Below are 23,615 nucleotides of genomic sequence, written 5' to 3'. Positions count from 1 at the left end.
CTCCAGGTCCCATGTAAGCCAGACGCACAAGGTTGTGCATGTGCACAAGATGGAGCATATGCCTGGAGTTCCATTACAGTGGCTGGAGGCCGTAGTGTGCTAACTCACTCTCTATATATCTCTATCTTGCATTAAAAAAAAAAAAAAAGGGCACCAGCTGAAACCATAGAGTGATTGGGAAAATGAGCAAGAGTGCTGCTTTCTTGGTGATCCTGATATCCAGAGACACAGAGGCTCAAGAGCCCATCTCTGAAATAGACCTAAAACAAACCCAACATGGCTCAGGGAAATTCACAGAAGAGCATGTTAGAGCCACAAGTTGGGATGTTACGCATAAAATCATTGCCTCTTCCCAATAACTTATGGCTAACCCACAATCTCCATGGGGATAACTGGCATCCCCAATGAGGAGGGTCCCTTCAGAGGAGATAGGGAGGAGGGTAAGGATGGTACCAACATGTGCTGTTTACACACTGTGTATGTACATAACTAATAAAGAAAAAAATGGTTTAAAAAAAGGCCAGTCTACTGGGATTGCCTCAAAAAACGGGGGGGCAGTCTGCTGGGATTGCCTAAAATAAGTAAATAAAAAGGAAGTAAAACAACCCTATTAGAAGCCAAGAAAGAAGCTATCTTTAGGGAGGAGGAAAAAGAATGTTAATCAGAAACAAGTAGAGGCTGAGGCAGGAAGACCTACTTTGAGGCCAACCTGGGCTACATAGAGAGGCCTTGTTTCAAGAAAAGGAGAGAGGCCTGGGAAGATGGCTCAGTGGTCAAAGGCTCTTGCCTTCAAAAGCCTGGTGGCCCAGGTTCAATTCCCCAGGACCCACATAAAGCCATATGCACAAAGTGGCAGTGGCAAGAGGTCCTGGCGTGCTCATACTTGTATTCTCCCTCTCCCTCTCTCTCTCTCTCTCTCTCTCTCTCCCTCTGTCTCTCTCTCTGTCTCTCTCTCTCTCTCTCTCTCTCTCCCTCTCCCTCTCTCTCTCTGTCTCTCTGTCTGTCTGTCTGTCTCTCTCTCTCTCTCTCTCTCCTTGAAAAAGAAGGAGGGAGACAGGGAGGGGGGTTGATGTTTTGGTTCTTGGCCTAATTGGCACATACATGGGGAGTGTCTACTTTCGATAAAAGGCTGCCTCTTAGCTAATCCCTGGTGATCCCCATCTCCTGGTCTTCTCACCTATGTATGGTCTCCTTGCCTTGAATATGGGGGGGGGGATGAATTTGTCAACTTGTTTTTCACAGATATAAAGATTAGGTGTCAATTCTGAGATCAGGGTATAAAAGAATAGAGTGGCCTCCATCTTGTGCTCTCCCTCCCCCTCTACCCTTCTTTGTCTCTTTCGCCTTTATCACGCTGGATGGGTAAAGCTGGCCACCACGCCAGCTTTGAGGTAAAGATACTAATGTGATGATAATCACTGAGCTGCTTTTGTTTCAAAGAAGAAGTTTTAAGGCCAGGCACGGTGGTGCACACCTTTAGTCTTAGCACTTAGGAGACTCAAGTAGGAGTTTGAGTCCAGCCTGAGGCGAGAACGGGTTCTAGGTGAGCCGGAGTTAGAGTAAGACCCTACCTCCAAAACAAGAAAAGAAAGAAAGATGTTTTAAAGTTAGAATGGGATAGTTGTATACTGTAATATTAATTGAAATTGCAAATTAGATGTCACATCGAAGGCACATAGTATAATTCCATGTTTTGTAAAGTAAACAAAATGGACTTGTGTGTTGAATGTACACGCATGCTTGTATGAACCTACAGGTATCTGATCATCTCACTGGGGATAGAAAATAGAAAAGGACAGATAAGGGAAATTATTAGCTCACCCTTTATCATGGTTTTATTATTTGTTAAAATAAGAATAGATAAAGAAACACATTTTAAATCTTTCAAGGTACATCAGAAGAGAGTAAGTATGGGTGCACCATGGCCTCTAGCCACTGCAAATGAACTCCATACACACTCACACCTTGTGTATCTGGTTTTATGAGGGTACTGAAGAATTAAACCCAGGCCATTAGGCTTTGTAAGAAAACACCTTTAACCACTGAGCCTTCTCTCCAGCCCCCCTTCTTTGAGACAGGGTCTCATGTAGCCCAGGTTTGATGATTAATCTCTGTTGTCAATTTGATTGGATCTAGAATCACTGAGGAGACAAATCTCTGGGCCTGTCTATAAGGAATTGCCTAGTTGAGGTGAACAAACCCACCCTAACTGTGGGCTAAGGTCTCATACTGAATAAAAAGGAGAATGTGAGCTGATGTCAGCATTCTTCACTCTCTGCTTCCTGACTGTGTATTGAATGTGAGACCAGCTGCTTCATGCTTCTGCCACCACACCTTCCCCATCGCTGTGGACTGTACCGCCTCAAACTGTAAGCTGAAATAAACCCTTTCTCCCTTCAGCTGTTTCCTGTCAGGTATTTAGTCACAGCAATAAGAACAGAAACTAATATGCCAGGTTACCTCTAAACTTACTAAATCAAGAATGACCTTGAATTTCTGGTCCTCCTGCTCCAGCCCCTGAGTGCTGGGATTATAGGTGAGGGCATTATAGGGACATCACCTTACTGTGCCTGCCTGAGAGGCCCAGGTACATTCCCAGCCCCGCTCACTTGGATTCAATCCTCACGGCGTTTTCAGAATATTTGATGTTTGGTGAGTTATTGTTGAGCGAAAAGCATATATCATCAATGGTCAAGGCCACAAACTTGTCCTTCAAATCCTTTTCCAGGTTGTACTTGGCAGAGCGGTTCAGCCTGAAGGGAGAAGGCAAACTGCGTCTTTCCCTCAGCAGAGGCCAGACAGCACCTACCAGCTGGTGGGAGGCCCTGGAAAGCGGAGCTGCAACTAGTTCCTGCTCAGGGTGGCAGCACCTCTGCCCTACTTCCCCACCCCCTCAACGCACAAAAGTGCCATTTAATGCTTGGTGACAAAATGACATAACCAAATAGGTGCTTTGAGATCCTGCTTTCTGTACTGACATTTTTCTGCTGTCATCACAGTGACAAACAGTATGGGGGCTTGCCTGGAAGTAGTGGGCTCCAATGTCTTCCAGCTCGCCATCCCCAGTGACATCTTGCCCCACAGCACTCAACACAGATGGCACCAGTGGAGGAGGTTGGTGGCCAGGCCAACTGGGGGACACAGACTTCCCATTGGAATGCTAAACCAGGTTCCAGTGAGTCACGGAGCCCAGTTTTGACAGGCAGCGCTTCTCTGGCTCACTAGGGTGGGATGGAGAGTGGGCAGCCCGAGTACCTGATCTGCTCAACTGCCTCCTCCAGGGTGCGCTTCAGCAGGGCTATGACGCCTTGGATGATCTCAGCCTCCTTCTGCAGCTCCTGCTCCACCTCGTCGTGCACCAGGTCGATGCCCACACGCTTCTCCCTGGCGGGAGAGACAAAGCTGTGGGACACTGGTGGGTGTCTATGCCATGCTCTTTGTTTAACTGGGTTGGGTTTTGGTTTGGCTTGGTTTGGTTTTTCCAGGCAGGATCTCACTGTAGCCCAGGCTGACCTGGAATTTAGCCTCAGGCTGGCCTAGAATTCACAGCAATCCTCCTACCTTAGCCACCTGACTGCTGGAATTAAAGGTGTGCTCCACCACGCCCAGCTGGTTGGTTAGTTTTTGAGACAGAGTCTCCCTACATAGCCAGAATGGCCTTCACTTCTGGATCCTGCTGATTCAGAAGAAATACAGATGGCATATGAACAGCTAAATGATCATTCTACATCCTTAGTCATCAGAGAATTAAAACTACTCTGAGACTCCGTCTCACTCCTATCAGAATGGCTATCATCAAGAAAACAAATGACAATAAATGCTGAGAAGGAGGCAGAAAAAGAGAAACGCTTCTACACTGTAGGTGGGAATGTAATCTGGTACGGCCATTGTGGAAATCAGTGTGGAGGCTCAAGAGACAGCTAAAAATAGATCTACCATATGACCCAGCTATAGCACTCCTAGGCATATATCCTAAGGACTCTTCTCACTACCTTAGAGATAAGTTGCTCAACCATGTTTATTGCCACAATAGCTAAGAAACCAGCCTACATGTCTCTCAACTGATGAATGGATAATGAAGATGTGGCACATTTATACAACGGAGTTCTATTCAGTGGTTTAAAAAAATGAAATTTGCATGGAAATGGGTGGCTCTCGAAAGGATTATACTAAGTGAAGTAACCCAGACTCAGAAAGCCAAACATCACATGTTCTATCTCATATGTGGATTCTAGCTATAAATGTTTAGAGTTATATGTAAGTTATAATAAAAATTGGTAGAAGAGATCAGTAACCTAGAAAGGGGCTATAAGGGATGGAGGAGAAGAGAGGACTTAAGGAGATGGCATTCCATATATTTAAGTAGATGAACAGATTACTGGGGGTGGATTGGTCTAAGTGAGGTTACAGGAAGAGATAGAGTAAAAGAAGGATGGGGTGGGTTAATCAAAATTCAAGATGTTATGAATAAATCAGATAGAAACCTACTTCTTTGGATGACAGCACACCCAGAGGTCATAGACTATTACTAGAAAAATTTCAGTGCCAGAGATGGGATACCATCCAGTGAGTTGTTGGACAGGGAGGTCCCTAATAGCCCCAAAACATTACAAGCCATTCCCAAAGCTCTGGTTTCCCACCAGAAATAGATGGTAAGACCCTATTGCTGAAGACTCCACATGCTTTGGGTGCAAGATCATGGAAAACTGAGCTGAGTTGAGCTAAAAAACCTCCTCCCTGTAGACCAGTTGACAGAAAGCTGGAAAAAACAACACTGCACACAGCCCTATGGGAGAGAGAAGTCATCAGTGGTAATGAATAACAGTGAATACTGCAAGCCTTAAGTTTGGCCAGCCAGACCAAATGATCAAACGGGTACAATATTGGCATGTCTGTTATGAGGAAACCAACCGTTCTCTAATTGGGCTGGAGGCACACAGGAGGGAATACATGCCTGCTACTGAAAACCTAGTCAAAAGCCCTAGGGGTGTGATATCTGCTATTGTCTGGCTAAATGCATATATTATGTTCACCAAACTGCCCTGTAAGCACTTTTCTTAAGGTTCATATCCATATATTAATGCTACTCTCACCTTTGGTTAGAGAAGCTTCTCTTTTCATGTGGCAGTGACCACTGGGATGAACCAAAAGGCACCTATAAAGTGCCTATAAGAGGTGATGGAGGAGTATTCAGCACTAAAACATCTCTATCATCTCTATCTCTACCTTCCAAAGCTCAGAGTCCATTGTGGAAAAGGTGGCAAAAAGAATGTAAGAGCCAAAGGAAGGGTATGAATGCTTACAATGCAATCATTAAGAGACAAAATGGCCTGGATATCCATGACCACCCAGTGCCTGGCACTACCTACACAAGACCAGTATAATAGGAAGAAAAGATGATGGCATCAAAATAAAAGAGACTAATTGAGGGAGGGAGGGAATATGAAGAATAGTGGATTTGTGCAAGGGAGAGGAGGTAATTAGCATGATTTATTGTCTATAATTATGGAAGTTTCCAATAAAAAAGTTTAAAAATAAAAACAAAGAGAGAAAAGAAGTAAGGAAGGAAGGGAAAGAAGGAAGGAAAGTGGGATCAAGGAAGGATGAGGAAGATAAAGGGAGAAAGGAAGAGAGAAAGGAATGAAGGGGAGAAAGAAAAAGGAAGAAAGGAAGGAAGGGAGCGAGGGGGTGGAGGGAGGGGGTGGAGGGAGGGAGGGAGGGAGGGAGGGAGGAAGGGAAGAAGGGCAAATAGATCTGTTTGAACACTTCAGCTAGGGCTTCATTGGGAAATCAGTGTCACCTCAGAATTGAAGAGAATAATCCTACTCCTAGATGTACAGAGATAAAAGATAATCAAAAGGTGGGCTGGAGAGATGGCTTAGCAGTTAAGCGCTTGCCTGTGAAGCCTAAGGACCCCAGTTCGAGGCTCGGTTCCCCAGGTCCCACGTTAGCCAGATGCACAAAGGGGCGCACACGTCTGGAGTTCGTTTACAGAGGCTGGAAGCCCTGGCGCGCCCATTCTCTCTCTCTCTCCCTCTATCTGTCTTTCTCTCTGTGTCTGTCGCTCTCAAATAAATAAATAAATAATGAACAAAAAAATATTTTAAAAAAAATAAAAAGAAAAAGATAATCAAAAGGTGAGCTTGGTGCCAGGCAGTGGTGACACACACCTTTAATCCCAGCACTAGGGAGGCAGAGGTATGAGGATTGCTGTGAGTATGAGGCTACCCTGAAACTACATAATGAATTCCAAGTCAACCTGGGCTAGAGCAAGACCCTACCTCAAAAACAACAACAAACAAACAAACAAACAAAAAACCAGTGAGCCTGGGCTGGAGAGAGGGCTCAGCAGTTAAAGTACACTTTGTGCTCAAGCATGAGGGTCTGACAGGGCCTGAGACTGCTGAGTTCAAATGTCAGATCTCATGTAAACAGCTAAACATGGTCATGAGTGCCTATAACCCTTGTCCTGTAGGAACTCCAGAAATAGAATAAATAAATAAATAGATTCAGGCTCAAAAGAACCACGTGGAAGAATGAGTGCAAGGGCGTATACATGTGCATATATCACACACATCACATTCACATTACACACAGAGAGAGAAGAAAAAATAAAGAAGAAAGGGGGGGGGGAAAGCCAGGTGTGGTGGCACACACCCTTAATCTCAATATTCAGGCGGCTGAAGCAGGAGGATCATAGTGAGTTCGAGGCCCGTGTGCAGCTACAGAGTGAGTTCCAGGTCAGCCTGGGGAAGAGTGAGACCCTGCCTTGAAGAAAGAGTGCTCATCGATGGCTGTCTAGATTCCCAAGTGTTTCTGTGTGGCGCCGTGTAGCCCAGCACTTGTCTCCCAGTAGTTGTAGTAATAGCTTTCTCCCCTCCTTCCCTGGAGAGAGTGCGCTGAACACCAGGCCAAGCCAGACAAAAACCATTTCCCAACCTCTGTTTGGTGTTGTCATGTGATTAGGTTCTGATGACTGTGATACAAATAGAAAGAAATGGTGAATACCAGACTCTACTTATTCCTACTTTGCTTGGGCTGCCATCTCCAGCCATGAGGTAGTCTGGGGAGTAAGACTCATGTATAGCACCCCATACCAATCAGGGCTGGACACCTCTAGGCTCCTTAAATGTGACAGAAAAAGAAACTTTTAGATGGAATGTTATTTTTAACTTTCTGACCCTTCACTCATATTTAGGTTAGATGAAGACATGAAACAAATGCATGGCTCCTTCCACGGCACAGCCCCGGCGCTCTGAAAGAACGCCTGCAAGTCTGCCTGCTCAGCCCTCCTCACGGTCAACCTGGGCTGCCCAGAACTGCACCTCTGACAGCAGACACTCCTACCTGTAGGCCAGGCATCTCTCGGTGATGTGCAGGGGCTCTTTAAAGCTCTCCAAGGCTTTTTCCACACGAATCTTGTGTGTGAGCAAATCATCCGTTTCATACACAAGCTGTTGGAGTTTGTCATCTAACTCCTTCTTCCAGAACTTGACTTCCTCAAGTCTCTGTTCTGCAGTACACAGAGAAGTTACGCCAGGGCTACTCTGTTCTCATGCAGCCAATTTACCTTGTGTCTGTCTGTGTGGTTCTGGACTTGAACTCTCTGCCGCCGAGCCACATCTCCAGCCCCTCCAGCCCCAGCTGGCTTTTACAGCAGGAACATGAGGACTGTGCCTGAGATATGTCCTCTCCTTCCTAGAGCTGTGCTTCCTGTAGCATCTTTTCACCTTTACAAATGGTTATTAGCAAAGGAAGACATTTCTTCTTACCTTCAACATGACATTTACTGCTCTCTACAGTAATTCTTCAACTGCCTACTATTCTTAATAACATTGATTATTTATTTATTTATTCATTTATTTATTTAATTTGTGATGACTTACTATGAAGCCCAGGCCTTGAACTTGTAATCCTCCTTTCTCCACCTATCAGTGCTGGGATTAGAAGTGTCACCCATTCTACCCAGCTAATAACTTCTAATTTTATCAAAGTAAAAATGTACTTTGTCTGGAAAGTCGAATGTTATTACAAAGTGTGAGAATTCTCTGACCAGCTCCCACCCACACCCACTTCTTAGAGCAACACTTTATACATTATTTCTTCTGGTATTTACTTATGTCACTATTTGTTTATCATAATTCAATGCTATCTGTTGATTTTCCATGATGAAAGATAAAGATTTGGCCAGGTGGGCTGGAGAAATGGCTTAGCAGTTAATGTTCTTGCCTGCAAAGCCTAATGACCCTGGTTCACTTCCCCAGTAAAAGCCAGATGCACAAAGTGGACCATGCATCCAGAGTTTGTTTGCAGTGGCTAAAGGCCCTGACACATCCATCCTCTCTGTCTCTTTCTCTCTCTCTGCTTGCAAATAAATTTTTTTAAATTTTTAAAAAAAGAAAAGAAGCCAGGCATGGTGCCACATACCTTTAATCCCAGCACTTGGGAGACAGATGTAGGAGGATCACTGTGAATTTGAGGCTACCCTGAGACTACATAGTGAATTATAGGTCAGCCTGAGCTAGACCCTACCTTAGGAAAAAAAAAAAAAATTGGCCAGGAGTGGTGGCACAGGCCTTTAATCCTAGCACTCAGGAGGCTGAAGTAGGAGGATAATCTTGAGTTCAAAGCCAGGCTTAAACTACATAGTGAATTCCATGACAGTGAGACCCTATCTCAAAAATAACTAAATAAAGATTTACTTTTGTATTTTTTTTTCAGTACTGTGGATTGAACCCAAGGCCTTCAGCATTGTAGGCAAATTCACTACCACACACCCCCAGAGCCTTTGCTTTTCTGTTACTGTTGTTGCTGTTGTTGTTTTTTTATAAATTTATTTGAGATAGATAGAGTGGTGCACCAGAGCCTCCTGCCACTGCAAATGAACTCCAGACACATGCACCACCTTCTGCATCTGGATTACGTGGATCCTGGGGAATCGAACCTGGGTTCTTTGGCTTTGCAGGTAAGCACCTTAACCACTAAACCATTCCTCCAGGCCCTGTTGTTTTTGAAGCAGGGTCTCACACTATCTCAGGCTGACCTGGAACTCACTCTGTAGCCCAGGTTAGCCTTGAACGCATGATGGAATCCTCCTACTTCAACCTGCTGAGTGCTGGGATTACAGAGGAGCCACCATGCACAGCTCTGATTTGCTGAAACCAACTCAGACACCAAGCTTCTTATCCTTCCAATGCCCAATATAGGAGTATCAACATTTTGTCAAAGAACAGCACTGTTTACTCGTGTGGGTGTGTGTGTGCGTGTGTGTGCACGTGTGTATAGATAGATAGATAGATAATTTCTTTATACCTGAACCCTATAGTATTATGCTATATAAATTTCTTATATAAATTTTTTTTAATTATAATTGCATTTTTGCTTCATTTTATTTTTTTTTAATATTTTTTCTTTATTTGCAAGGGAAGAGAGAGAAAGAATGAGAATGGGTACATCAAGGCCTCTTGCTGCTACAAACGAACTGCTGGCACCACATTGTGCATCTAGCTGTATGTGAGTACTGGGAAATTGAACCCAGGCCATCAGGCTCTGCAAGCACCTTTAACTACTCAGCCATCTCCCCACCCATAACTTTCTTTCTATAGTAAACAAAAACAAATTTTTAGACAGGGTCTCACTATGCAGTTCAGGTTGGCTTCAAACTTTCAATCCTACCACCTTAGCGTCCTGAGTGCTGGGATGATAGATGTATGCCACCACACCTGGCTAAAAATAAACTTATCAAGCATTATAAGTAAAACATTAGCTGATTAGAAGCAGAATGATACAATGTATAATGAATTCCAAACAAGCAACTCAGCATTTGAATCTTAGATTCATAATGTACTAGTTACATAGTTGTCAATTTTCCTCTTCCATAAAACAACTTACTTTTAAGAAAAGATGAGATTGGCCAGGCGCGGTGGGACACACCTTTAATTCCAGCACTCAGGAGACAGAAGCAGGAGGATTGCTGTGAGTTGGAGGCCATCCTGAGACTACATAGTGAGGTCTTTAAAATACTAATTCATAAGCCAGTCATAGTGGTGCATGCCTTTAATCCCAGCATCTGGAAGGCTGAGGTAGGATCACCATGAGTTTGAGGCCACCCTGAGAATACAGAGTGAATTCCAGATGAGCCTGGACTAGAGCAAGACCATACCTCAAAAATAAATAAATAAATAAAAATACTCACTCTTTCAGTCCATTCATGTATATACCCTGTATTTATAACCTCTTTAGCTTCTTGTAATAATGCCTTGTAGTTTTCAGTGTAGAACTCATGCACATCTCTTGTTTGGTCCTAGGCAGTTGATAGGATTTGTTTTTGGTAGTGCTGGGGGTGGGACCCAGGGCCTTGCAAAGCACATGCTCAACCACTGAGCTGCACCTCCAGCCTCTTGATTTTTTAAAAATATTTCTTTTTTTTTAAATTATTTATTTATTTATTTGAGAGCGACAGACAAAGAAAGACAGATAGAGGGAGAGAGAGAGAATGGGCGTGCCAGGGCCTCCAGCCTCTGCAAACGAACTCCAGATGCGTGCGCCCCCTTGTGCATCTGGCTAACGTGGGACCTGGGGAACCGAGCCTCGAACCGGGATCCTGAGGCTTCACAGGCCAGCACTTAACCGCTAAGCCATCTCTCCAGCCCAAATGAGAAATATTTTTAAGAGCTGGAGAGGGCTGGCCCAAATAAGAAATATTTTTAAGGGCTGGAGAGGGCTGGCCCAAATGAGAAATATTTTTAAGGGCTGGAGAGGGCTGGCCCAAATGAGGAATATTTTTAAGGGCTGGAGAGGGCTGGAGAGATGGCTTAGCGGTTAAGTGCTGTCCTGTGAAGCCTCAGGACCCCAGTTCGAGGCTCGGTTCCCCAGGTCCCACGTTATCCAGATGCACAAGGGGGCGCACGCGTCTGGAGTTCGTTTGCAGAGGCTGGAGGCCCTGGCGCGCCCATTCTCTCTCTCTCCCTCTATCTGTCTTTCTCTCTGTGTCTGTCGCTCTCAAATACATTAAAAATATATATATTTCTTATTTATTTACTGGACAGGTACAGACAGAGACAGACCGACAGAAAGAAAGAGAGGGTATGGGTACACCAGGGCCTCCTGACACTGCAAACGAACTCTAGACACATGCACCACTTTGTGCATCTGGCTTTATGTAGGTACTGGGGAATTGGACCCAGGCTGTCGGGCTTTGCAAGCAAGTGTCTTTAACCACCAGGTCATATTTCTCCAAGCCCCTCTTGTTATTTTTAAATGCCATTAAAAGTGGTTAATTTTTTAAATTGCTCAATGAGGTAATGATGTTAAGATTCGGCTTTTGGAAGCCGGTCCCTACCACTCCCTGGTGTGTTACATACAACCCTGGTGTTACAAATGTTTGAGTATGTGGCTTTTGGCTGATTACTGCTTAGTGTCTGTTTCAATTTATGTTGATTTTTCATCTTTCTTACTGATTTTTAAGATGTTTAACAGAATTTTGTTGTTCTTGTTTTGTCAAGGTAGGGTTTCACACTAGCTCAGGCTGACCTGGAACTCACTCTAGCCCCAGCCTGGCCTTGAACGCATAGCAATCCTCCTACCTCAGGCTCCTGAGTTCCCAGCAATTTCTTTTTGTTTGTTATTTTTCTTTTTTTTTTTTAATTTTTATTAACATTTTCCATGATTATAAAATATATCCCATGGTAATTCCCTCCCTCCCCCCCACACACTTTCCCATTTGAAATTCCATTCTCCATCATATTACCTCCCCATTACAATCATTGTACTTACATATATACAATATCAACCTATTAAGGATCCTCCTCCCTTCCTTTCTCTACCCTATATGTCTCCTTTTTAACTTACTGGCCTCTGCTACTAAGTATTTTCATTCTCACGCAGAAGCCCAGTCATCTGTAGCTAGGATCCACATATGAGAGAGAACATGTGGCGCTTGGCTTTCTGGGTCTGGGTTACCCCATTTAGTATAATACTTTCCAGGTCCATCCATTTTTCTGCAAATTTCATAACTTCATTTTTCTTTACCGCTGAGTAGAACTCCATTGTATAAATGTGCCACATCTTCATTATCCTCTCATCTGTTGAGGGACATCTAGGCTGGTTCCATTTCTCAGCTATTATAAATTGAGCAGCAATAAACATGGTTGAGCACGTACTTCTAAGGAAATGAGATGAGTCCTTTGGATATATGCCTAGGAGTGCTATAGCTGGGTCATATGGTAGATCAATCTCTAGCTGTTTTAGGAACCTCCACACTGTTTTCCACAATGGCTGGACCAGATTGCATTCCCACCAGCAGTGTAGAAGGGTTCCTTTTTTTCCACCTCCCCGCCAACATTTATGATCATTTGTTTTCATGATGGTGGCCAATCTGACAGGAGTGAGATGGAATCTCAATGTAGTTTTAATCTGCATTTCCCTGATGACTAGTGACATAGAACATTTTTTTAGATGCTTATATGCCATTCTTATTTCTTCCTCTGAGAATGCTCTATTTAGCTCCATAGCCCATTTTTTGATTGGCTTGTTTGATTCCTTATTATTTAACTTTTTAAGTTCTTTGTATATCCTATATATTAATCCTTTATCAGATATATAGCTGGAGAAGATTTTTTCCCATTCTGTAGGTTGCCTCTTTGCTTTTTTCACTGTGTCCTTTGCGGTGCAAAATCTTTGTAATTTCATTAGGTCCCAGTGGTTAATCTGTGGTTTTATTGCCTGAGCAATTGGGGTTGTATTCAGAAAGTCTTTGCCAAGACCAATATGTTGAAGGGTTTCCCCTACTTTTTCCTTTAGCAGTTTCAGAGTTTCAGGTCTAATGTTAAGGTCTTTAATCCATTGGACTTAATTCTTGTGCATGGTGAGAGAGAAGAATCTATTTTCATCCTTCTGCAGATATATATCCAGTTTTCAAAACACCATTTGCTGAAGAGGCTGTCTCTTCTCCAATGAGTATTTTTGGCATTTTTATCGAATATCAGGTGGCTATAGTTACTTGGGCTTACATCTGGGTCCTCTATTCTGTTCCACTGATCTACATGTCTGTTTTTGTGCCAGTACGATGCTGTTTTTGTTACTATGGCTCTGTAGTATAGGTTAAAATCAGGTATGGTGATACCACCAGCCTCTTTTTTGTTGCTCAGTATTATTTTAGATATTCGAGGTTTTTTGTGATTCCAAATGAATTTTTGGATTGTTTTTTCTATTTCCATGAAGAAACCCTTTGGAATTTTGATAGGGATTGCATTAAATGTGTAGATTGCTTTAGGTAAGATTGCCATTTTCACAATATTGATTCTTCCAATCCAGGAACAAGGGATGTTTCTCCACTTTCTACTGTCTTCTGCAATTTCTTTCTTGAGTGTTTTAAAGTTCTCATTGTAAAGATTCTTTACTTCCTTGGTTAGGTTTATTCCAACGTACTTTATTTTTTTAATGCAACTGTGAATGGGAGTGATTCTCTGATTTCATCCTCTGTGTGTTTGTTGTTACCATATATGAAGGCTACTGATTTCTGTGTATTTATTTTGTATCCTCCTACATGGCTGTAGGTTTTGATCACCTCTAACAGTTTGCTAGTAGAGTCTTTAGGGTCCTTTATGTATAGAATCATGTCATCTGCAAATAATGATAACTTGATTTCTTCCTTTCCAATTTGTATCCCTTTTATGTGTGTCTCTTGCCTTATTGCTATGGCTAAGACTTCCAAAACTATATTAAATAAAAGTGGGGACAGTGGACACCCTTGTCTTGTTCCTGATTTTAGTGGGAAAGCTTCCAGTTTTTCCCCATTTAGTAATATGTTGGCTGTAGGCTTGTCATAAATAGCCTTTATTATATTGAGATATGTTCCTTCTATTCCCAGTCTCTGTAGGACTTTTATCATGAAGGGATGTTGGATTTTGTCAAATGCTTTCCCTGCGTCTAATGAGATGATCATGTGATTTTTGTCCTTCAACCCGTTTATGTAATGTATTACATTTATAGATTTGCATATGTTGAACCATCCCTGCATCTTTGGGATAGAGCCTACTTGGTCAGGGTGAATGATCTTTTTGATATACTCTTGTATTCTGTTTGCCAATATTTTGTTGAGAATTTTTGCATCTATGTTCATGAGGGAGATTGGTCTGTAATTTTCTTTTTTGTTCTATCTTTGCCTGGTTTTGGTATCAGGGTGATGCTGGCCTCATAGAAGGAGTTTGGTAGAATTCCTTCTTTTTCTATTTCCTGGAAAAGCTTAAGAAGCAATGGTGTTAGCTCTTCCTTAAAAGTCTGGTAAAATTCAGCAGTGAATCCATCCAGGCCTGGGCTTTTTTTAGTTGGGAGATTATTGATAACTGATCGGATCTCCATGTTTGTTATAGGTCTATTTAAGTGATTAATCTCATTTTGATTTAATTTAGGTAGGTCATATAGATCAAGGAAATCATCCATTTCTTTCAGATTTTCATACTTTGTGGAGTATATGTTTTTATAGTATGTCCCTATGATTTTTTGAATTTCTCTGGAATCTGTTGTGATGTTACCTTGTTCATCTCTGATTTTATTAATTTGTGTCTCTTCTCTCTTTTTTTTGGTCAGATTTGCTAAGGGTTTATCAATCTTGTTTATCCATTCAAAGAACCAACTCTTTGTTTCATTAATTCTTTGGATTGTTCTTTTTGTTTCTATTTAATTAATTTCTGCCCTAATCTTTATTATTTCTTCCCGTCTACTGATTTTTGGTTTGCCTTGTTCTTCTTTCTCCAAGGCTTTAAGGCGAACCATTAGGTCGTTTACTTGCGACCTTTCTAATTTCTTAATATAGGCACTCAAGGCTATAAATTTACCTCTTAGAACTGCCTTCATTGTGTCCCAGAGATTTTGGTATGTTGTATTCTCATTATCATTTGACTCTATAAATTTTTTGATTTTCTTTTTGATTTCTTCATTGACCCATTCATCATTTAGTAGTGTATTGTTTAGTTTCCATGATTTTGTGTATGCTCTATAGCCTTTCTTGCTACTCATTTGTAGTTTAATTCCATTGTGGTCAGATAGAATGCAAGGAATTATTTCAATTATTTTCCTGAATTTGTTAAGATTTGCTTTGTGTCCTAATATATGGTCTATGTTAGAGAATGTTCCATGTGCTGCTGAAAAGAATGTATATTCTGCAGCCTTTGGATGAAATGTCCTGTATATATCTGTTAAGTCCATTCCTTCTATGACCTCATTTAGTCCAGATGCCTCTCTGTTTATTCTTTCCCGGGATCACCTGTCAATTGATGAGAGTGGGGTGTTAAAGTCACCCACCACCACTGTGTTTGGTGTTATCTGTGACCTTAGTTCTAATAGTGTTTGTTTGACGAATTTGGGAGTCCCCATGTTAGGTGCATATATGTTTAGGATTGTAATGTCCTCCTGTTGGAGTGTGCCCTTAATCAATATAAAGTGACCTTCCTTATCTTTCTTGACTAACGTCGGACTAAAGTCTATCCTGTCTGATATTAGGATAGCAACCCCTGCTTGTTTTCTAGGCCCATTTGCTTGAAACACCGTCTTCCAACCTTTCACCCTAAGATAATGTCTATCCTTTGTAGAAAGGTGAGTTTCTTGGAGACAACAAATTGTAGGATCCTGCTTTTTAACCCAGTCTGCAAATCTATGTCTTCTCGTTGGGGCATTGAGGGCGTTGATATTAAGAGATATTATTGAAAGTTGTGTATTTATATTTGCCATTTTTTTATGTGTGTGTGTGTTTCTGGTTCTACCTGCGCTCTCTTCTGTTAACTACTATTTTAGTATTGCTTGTTTTTTCTAGGTTCCTTATATGTGTGCTTTTTCTTTTCTTCAGCATGGAGGATTCTATCAAGTATTTTCTGTAGAGCTGGTTTTGTCTTCAAATACTCCTTTAACCTGCTTTTGTCATGGAATGTCTTTATTTCTCTATCTATTTGAATGGATAACTTTGCAGGATAAAGTAACCTTGGTTGACAGTTGTTATCTTTCAGAACTTGGAATATATCACTCCAAGCCCTTCTGGCTTTAAAAGTTTGTGTTGAATAATCTGCTGTAATCCTGATGGGCTTGCTTTTGTAGGTAACTTGATTTTTCTCTCTAACTGCTTTCAATATTTTTTCTTTGGTGTGTGTGTTTGGAAGTTTGATTATAATATGGTGAGGAGAGGTTCTTTCTGGATTTTGTCTGGCTGGGGTTCTAAAGGCTTCCTGTATCTGCATTGGCACCTCTTTCCCAATTTGGGGGAAATTTTCTTCTATGATTTTGTTGAAGACGCCTACTATGCCTCTGGAGTGGAGTTCTTCTCCTTCTACTATGCCCTGAATTCTTATATTGGATCTTTTCATAGTGTCCCGAATATCTTGAAGTTCCCACCCATACTTTTCTATAAGTTTGTCCTTTTCTTTGTTGGACTGCATTAGGTCTGCCACCTGGTTTTCTATCTTAGATATTCTGTCCTCTCCCTCATCCATCCTACTGGTGAGATTTTCTACAGAGTTTTTTATTTCATTAACTGTGTTCTTCATTGCTAGTAAATCTGACTGGTTTTTCTTCATTATTTCTATTTCCTTATTTATGTCTTGTATTGCCTTCTTTATTTCATTAAATTGGTGTCCTGCATCTTCTTTGATTCCTTTGATTTCCTCTTTGATTTCTTCTTTGATTGTTTTGATGTGTTCTTTGACCTCTTTGAATATATTTATAATCATTCTTTTTAACTCTTTCTCAGGCATTTCCTCGAACTCTTTCTCACAGGAGGACATTTCTGATGCATTAATACTTTTAGGTGGATTTATATCGTCTTGCTTTTTAGTGTTTCTTGTGTTATAATGTATATATTTTTGCATCTTGGATTAAGTTAATGCTTAGATTTTCTAGCTAGCTGGGTATTCTTAGCTGTATCAATTGATTTGATGTAATATATTTTCAGGGTAGGACCTTAAGGTGTTAGGTGTGGCTCTTAAGACTCTCAGAGTATCTACAAAGATGTTCTTAGGGGTTGGGTTTCCCTGCTATAGGAGTATTCAAGCAGGCTGAGTGGAATAAAATACAGGTAGATTCTAAAATTTAACTAAACACTGTACACATTCAATCAAAAATAGCCCCGAGTATGTATGCAAGAGTAGTTATTATAACGACCAGATCCTCTATCAACAAAGAGGTTAAGATTTCTGGTCTGTTGAGGGATCCAAGTCAGCTTGTGACCAAGTGAGACCCTTCCCTGGTGCAATCCCAGTTACCTTGGATGATTTTGGTCCCAGTCAAGTTGCTGCCTGGGTCTTTGGGCTGCTGTTCTGATTTCTGGAGCTGGGCACTTGCTTTTCCTGTGGGGCAAACCGAGCCTGGCAAGTGTGGCCCTGCAGATCAGCACCCCTGCTGCTGGAACTGCTGCTGCTCAAGCTGCCCCTGCTGGGTCTGTAGCCACTGCTGCTGAAGGTGTTGCTGCTGGACCCACTGCTGCTGCTGCCTCTGCTGCTGCTGTAGCTGCCACTGCTGGAGCCACCACTGCTGCTGAAGCTGCTGCTGTTGTGTCCACTGCCGCTGCTCCCCCTGAAGCTGCTGCTGCCGAGTCTACCGCTGCTGCCACTCTTGGGTCTGCTGCTGCTGGGGCCGCTGTTACCGGTGCTGGAGCCGCTGATGTTGCTGCCGAACTCTGCTCCTGCTTGGGTCCCGCTGTCAGCCCAAGTTGGCGTGGGGGTCCCGGGCCGCTGCTCTGTTTGCCAGAGCTGGGCTCAGGCGGTGGGGGAGGGAGGGAGCCGCAGCTGCTCTGGTTCTCTCGCTGCTCCAAGCGTTCTTCTACCTCGCGGTCTGCTCCTCCGTTGCTTGCTGCCGCTCTTCCCTCATGTTTCCTGAGTTGCGGAGAGCGTCGGTGTGAGGGAAAGCTCCCGCACCTGGCTTTTCCTGTGGCTGGAGCCAAGCCTGGTGGCTTTCTGGTGCGCCACAGCCGTGGCAGTTGGCCGAGCTGCTGGAGCCGCTTTTCCCGCCTGTGCAGGCTCTGGATGCTCTGGAACTCTTCTACTTCTCCGCTGCCGCTTCAATTTCCTATACACCTCACTTTTCAGTAAAAGTGTGTATTTTGCTGAGTTTTTTTGGTCTTTTTCCCCTTTAGGCTGCTTTGGCATGGTACCTATGCCGCCATCTTAACCGGAAGTCCCCCTTGTTTGTTATTTTTCAAAGTAGGGTCTCACTCTAGCCCAGGATGACCTGGAACTCGCTCTGTAGTCCCAGGCTGGCTAGAACAGCAATCCTCCTACCTCTGCCTCCTGAGTACTGGGTCTAATGGCATGCGCCACCATACCCAAAAACTTTTTGCTTAACTTTTTTGGTTTTTCAAGGTAGGGTCTCACCCTAGCCCAGGCTAACCTGGAATTCACTAGGTAGTCTCAGGGTGGCCTCGAACTCACAGAGATCCTCCTACTTCTGCCTCCTGAGTGCTGGGATTAAAGGTGTGTGCCACCACACCCCCATATTTAATGTTTTTAAATTGTTTAAGAGAAGATTGCTTTTCTTCTAACCCACACCTCAGATGTTTCTCTAGGAAAACTCCCAATTCTCCAGTGCCCACCTCAGCCCTAAGTTCTACTCATCTAGCACCTAGCTGATTATATCCTAATTGGTGATTTTTATATCTTTCCTTTCTCCTTTTCAAGGCAAGAGCCATAAAAGCCACAGGCTCTGCTTGTTCCCTGTAGTCCCACTGTATTATCCATAGATGCTGTCAATAAATGTGAAGCAAGTCAGTGAATGATGATGGATGCCTGAAACTCAGACTGACTATGTGTTGGTCTTACAGCACTGAACTTAAACATGGAGCCTGTGGAATTAACATGCTCTCTATAGTTACTTAAAGAACAACCCATTTCTGGGCTGTAGAGATTGTTTACCGGTTAAGACACTTGCCTTCAAAGCCAAAGGACCTAGGTTCAATTCCCCAGGACCCACATAAAGCCATATGCACAAAGTGGTACATGTGCCTAGAGTTCATTTGCAGTGTAATAGGCCCTGACACACCTATTCTCTCTCTCTCTTTCTCTCTTTCTCTCTCCTCTCTCCCTCTCTGTCTCTCTAATAAATAGATTTTTTAAATATTTTTTTAAAAATGATATATTGCTACACCAAACATGACACTAGCTAACCTTCAAAAGCTTCACACAGACATGGTCACAAGTACACCAAGCTCATTGTCTTACCGAGTTTCTTGTTCACATCGCTTTGAGATTTCTTTGTGGTCTTATCAATTTCATCCACAAGCCTCTGGCTTTCTGCCACTAAGCGTTCAGATCGTGATCTTTGGGCCTCTGCCCTGTGGTACTGGTTCTTGTTAGCAACATACCACTCTGCTGGCAGGAACTTGGGTGGAGGTTGCAGTAGCTTGGCCATTTGAGGTTTTCAAAGTCCTAATCAAATTCAGACCTTAGGTGAATTAAATGAAAGCAATTGGTCTGATTATCATCATTATCACCACCATTAAAGTGACATTCATATTGAAAAATGTATAAGTCATAATCTGAACATAGACACATCTCTGTAGCCAGCACCCATATCAAGAAATCACCCTGACCTAAAACAGCTAAAGATTGATCTACCATGTGACCAAGCTATTGCATTCCTAGGCATATATCCTAAGGACTCATCTCATTTCCTTAAAAGTACGTGCTCAACCATGTTTATTACTACTCAATTTATAATAGCTGGGAAATGGAACCAGCCTAGATGTCCCTCAACTGATGAGTGGATAATGAAGATATGGCACATTTACACAATGGAGTTCTACTCAGTGGTAAAGAAAAATGAAGTTATGAAATTTGCAGAAAAATGGATGGAACTGGAAAGGTTTATACTAAGTGAGGTAACCCAGGCCCAGAAAACCAAGCACCACATGTTCTCTCTCATATGTGGATCCTAGTTACAGATGATTGGGCTTCTGTGTGAGAAGAAAAAACTCAGTAGCAGAGGCCAGTAAGCTAAAAAAAAGAGATACAAAGGGAAGAGAAAGGAAGGGAGGAGGGTACTTAATAGGTTGGTATTGTATATATGTAAGTAGAAGAATAGATTAACTGGGGTAAAAAGACCCAAAGTGAGGTCAGGGGAGGAGATTGAGTAAAGGAAAGGTGGAGGGAGGGCTAATCAAAATCTAAAAGGATATAAATAAATCATATGGAATTCTCTGATTTTGGACAATTGAACACTCAGGAGCCATAAAATTGCCAGAAAATTTTCAGTGCCAGGGATGGGATACCTTCCAGTGAGTTGTTGGCCAGGGAGGTCCCTGATGCCCCCAAAACATTATAGGCCACTGCTGAGGCTCTTGGTTTCCCACCAAGAATTGATGGTAAGACCCTATTGCTGAAGACTCCACAAACTTGGGCTACAAAGCCACTGAGAAATCCTGCTGGAACTGAGCTGATAACCTCCTCCATGTAGACCAGCTGAGAGAAAGCTGGAAGAAGCCATTCTACATGCAGTTCAATGGGAGAAAGAGATATCACCAGTGAAGATCCTTAACAGTGGACACTGCAAGTCTTATAATTGGCCAGCCAGGCCAAATGAGCCAACGGGTGCAATAGTGGCATGTCTATCATGGTGGAAACCAACTGCCCTCTAATTGGACTGGAGGCCCACTCCAAGGGAAGGAATACATCCCTGATACTGAAAACTTAAAACAGGGGTAGTCATCATCCCTAGGGGTGTAATATCTGTTGACGTCTGGATAAGTGTATATACTATGCTTATCAAACTGCCCAGTAAGCACTTCTCTTAATATTCATACCCTTATATTAATGCTACTCTCACTCTAGGTAGAGAATCTTCTCTTTTCAGATGGCAGTGATCTCGGGACGACTCAGAAGGTATCATGGTTCTGGAAAGAAGTGACTAGAGTACCGAGTAACATCTCAATCACACCTTCCAAGGCTCAGGGTCTAGCAGAAGAGGTGGCGGAAAGAATGTAAGAGCCAAAGGAAAGGTTGGACTCCTTACAATGTGCTCCCTTCAGACATAAAATGGCCTGGATATCCATGACCTCATAGTGCCTGACACTACCTACACAAGACCATCATAAGAGGAGGGAAAGATCACGACATCAAAATAAAAGAAAGACTTATTGAGATGGGGAGGGGATATAATGGAGAATGGAATTTCAAAGGGGAAAGGGGGGGAGGGAGGGTATTACCATGGGATATTTTTTATAATCATGGAAAAAATTTTTTAAGTTTGAGAAAAATAAAATAAGATTTTTTTTAATTTTTATTAACATTTTCCATGATTATAAAATATATCCCATGGTAATTCCCTCCCTCCCCACCCCCACACTTTCCCATTTGAAATTCCATTCTCCATCATATTACCTCCCCATTACAATCATTGTAATTACATATATACAACATCAACCTATTAAGTATCCTCCTCCCTTCCTTTCTCTACCCTTTATGTCTCCTTTTTACCTTACTGGCCTCTGCTACTAAGTATTTTCATTCTCACACAGAAGCCCAATCATCTGTAGCTAGGAGATATTTTTTAAAAGAAAAAGAAATCACCCTGAGACTACATAGTGAATTCCAGGTCATCCTGGGATACAGTGAGACCCTACCTCAATGAAAAAAAAAAAAATTAAGAAATCAGTTATAAGCAATATCTCAAGCCTCTTTCTAGCTCCTAGTTACCTCTCCCAGTCCCACAGGGTGGTGACTAAGCCAACATTTAATGGTACAAATTAGTTCATTTATTTTTGAAGTTAATATAAATGGAATCATGTGCTGTTGTATTCCTTTGTTCCTGATGCTGTTTACTCAACATTAAGTTCATAACGTTGTCTGTACCGTTCACACAGTTGCAGCTTGTTCATTCTCAGTACTGCAGTTTGTGCCACAGTGAATACACCAAAATTCATCTTTTTCTACTGCTTACAGATATTTGGGCTGTTCCCACACTAGGGTATAACAAGAATGCTATGAATATTCTCCTACATGTCTTTGGGTGAACACGTGTGTATTTTTATGACTCACTGGATTGGTCATATTATGATCATACAGAATTGGTCTGCAGAACAGATAGATGAACCCTGACACGCTCTCTGAAAAATGAGTAAATGTGATTCTGCAAACTGCCATCTGGGCCTTGAGCCTATTCGAGAGATAAGAGAATGTAAACTTCCTTTCCAGGACAGCGGAAGGGAAGAAGAAGAGGAGAGAAGGCGTCTGGCAGGCTCTGGCGAACACGGAAAACCTCAGATATGACACACAGCTCTGATGGGCCCAGAGAACTGCCTTCCGCTGTCAGGACGGAAGACGAGCGGCTTCCCTGAAATCCGGGCGCCCGCCCTGGGGGCTCTGGAATCGACCTTGAGCGGCCTCCTCATTTCGTCCCAGTCCGGTCCTCCGGTGGCCTCTCCCAAGTTCGATGGGCGTGGGGACCACTCAGTAGCTAGCCAAGTGTCCTCGGTGGGCGTGAGCACCCTCAGAGAGGGTGACCTAAGCTAGGGTGACCCAAAGGCGCACCGCCGAAGACGGGGTGGGGCGCACTCACCTCAGCGCCTCAAAGAACGCCGCCCCCTTTCTCCGACCGCTGCTCTGGACGGACTCCCAAAGCAGTCCAGGAAATAGCCGGTCTCCGTGGCAACCAGGGCACGCGTCTCCGGGGCAGCGGGAGCGGGGAGACTGCGCAGACGCGAAGGCCGCTGCGTTGAAGGGAGACCCTGAGACGCTCCTGCGGGGGGACCGGGTCCTAAGCAAAGTGGAATGTGCGTCTGGAGGGTGTTTGCAGTAGCAAGAGACCGTGATGTGCCCATGCACACGCATGTAAGATGTAAAAAGAAAGAGAAACCTCTGCTTAAAAAAAAAGCTGTATAACTGGAAAGCATAAATGACTATGTTTCTAGTACACATACTATGTTGAACTTTTATCATACAATGCATACCTGCTTTTTTTCTTTTTAAATTCATGGGCGTGGTGGCACACTCCTTTAATGCCAGCCGTTGCAGTCCAGTTCGCATTGCTGGTAGAAATCTTGTTGTAATCTTTCAGTTGCAGCTGAATGGGCAACAGTTCACCCAAAGATTTTTCTTTCTGTGCCATATTCCTCTGCTCACACCAGTTCATTTCTACCAAGAGCAGCTTCTGGGAAAAAGAGATTTATTTTGGCTTACAGGCTCAAGGGGAAGCTCCACAATGGCAGGGGAAAATGATGACATGAGCAGAGGGTGGACATCACCCCCTGGCCAACATAAGGTGGACCACAGCAACAGGAGGGTGTGCCAAACACTGGCATGGGGAAACTGGCTTTAACACCCATAAGCCCGCCCCCAACAATACACTCCCTCCAGGAGGCATTAATTCCCAAATCTCCATCAGTGGGGAGCTAGCATTCACAACACCTAAGTTTATAGGGGACACCTGAATCAAACCACCACGTTCCAACCCTGGCCCCCATAAACTGATATCCATACATGATGTAAAATACAATGCATTCAGTCTGACTTTAAAAGTCCCATAGTTTTTATCAATCCCAATGATGTTCATACATCCCCATAGTCCAAGATCTTTTAACTGAGCCATAATACCAAAAAATAACCTCAAAAAACCCATAATGGCACAGAATAAATATTCAC

General features: G+C 42.9%; 1 protein-coding gene across 3 annotated transcripts in view; it reads right to left on the bottom strand.

The window, feature by feature from the left end:
* The window catches only part of Tekt1 (tektin 1), a 30,852-nt gene extending 8,191 nt beyond the window's left edge, over positions 1-22,661 (bottom strand). Inside the window, exons 1-5 of one of the 3 annotated variants that reach the window (XM_004672410.2) lie at positions 22,534-22,661; positions 19,200-19,406; positions 7,348-7,513; positions 3,256-3,384; positions 2,610-2,753 (exon numbers count right to left, since the gene is read on the bottom strand). In XM_004672410.2, the coding sequence (XP_004672467.2) occupies positions 2,610-2,753; positions 3,256-3,384; positions 7,348-7,513; positions 19,200-19,389 (629 nt within the window). In that variant the 5' untranslated portion in view covers positions 19,390-19,406; positions 22,534-22,661. Of the gene's footprint in view, positions 1-2,609; positions 2,754-3,255; positions 3,385-7,347; positions 7,514-19,199; positions 19,423-22,533 lie in introns of all 3 variants that reach the window. The other 2 variants (XM_045158803.1, XM_045158804.1) reach the window with 2 other exon arrangements.
* Between the last annotated feature and the right edge of the window lie 954 nt (positions 22,662-23,615).

This window comes from Jaculus jaculus, chromosome 9 (assembly GCF_020740685.1).
Source record: "Jaculus jaculus isolate mJacJac1 chromosome 9, mJacJac1.mat.Y.cur, whole genome shotgun sequence".
Taxonomy (NCBI): domain Eukaryota; kingdom Metazoa; phylum Chordata; class Mammalia; order Rodentia; family Dipodidae; genus Jaculus; species Jaculus jaculus.
The sequence above is the reverse complement of the archived record's forward strand: the minus strand, read 5'-3'. Positions and strand labels throughout refer to the sequence as shown.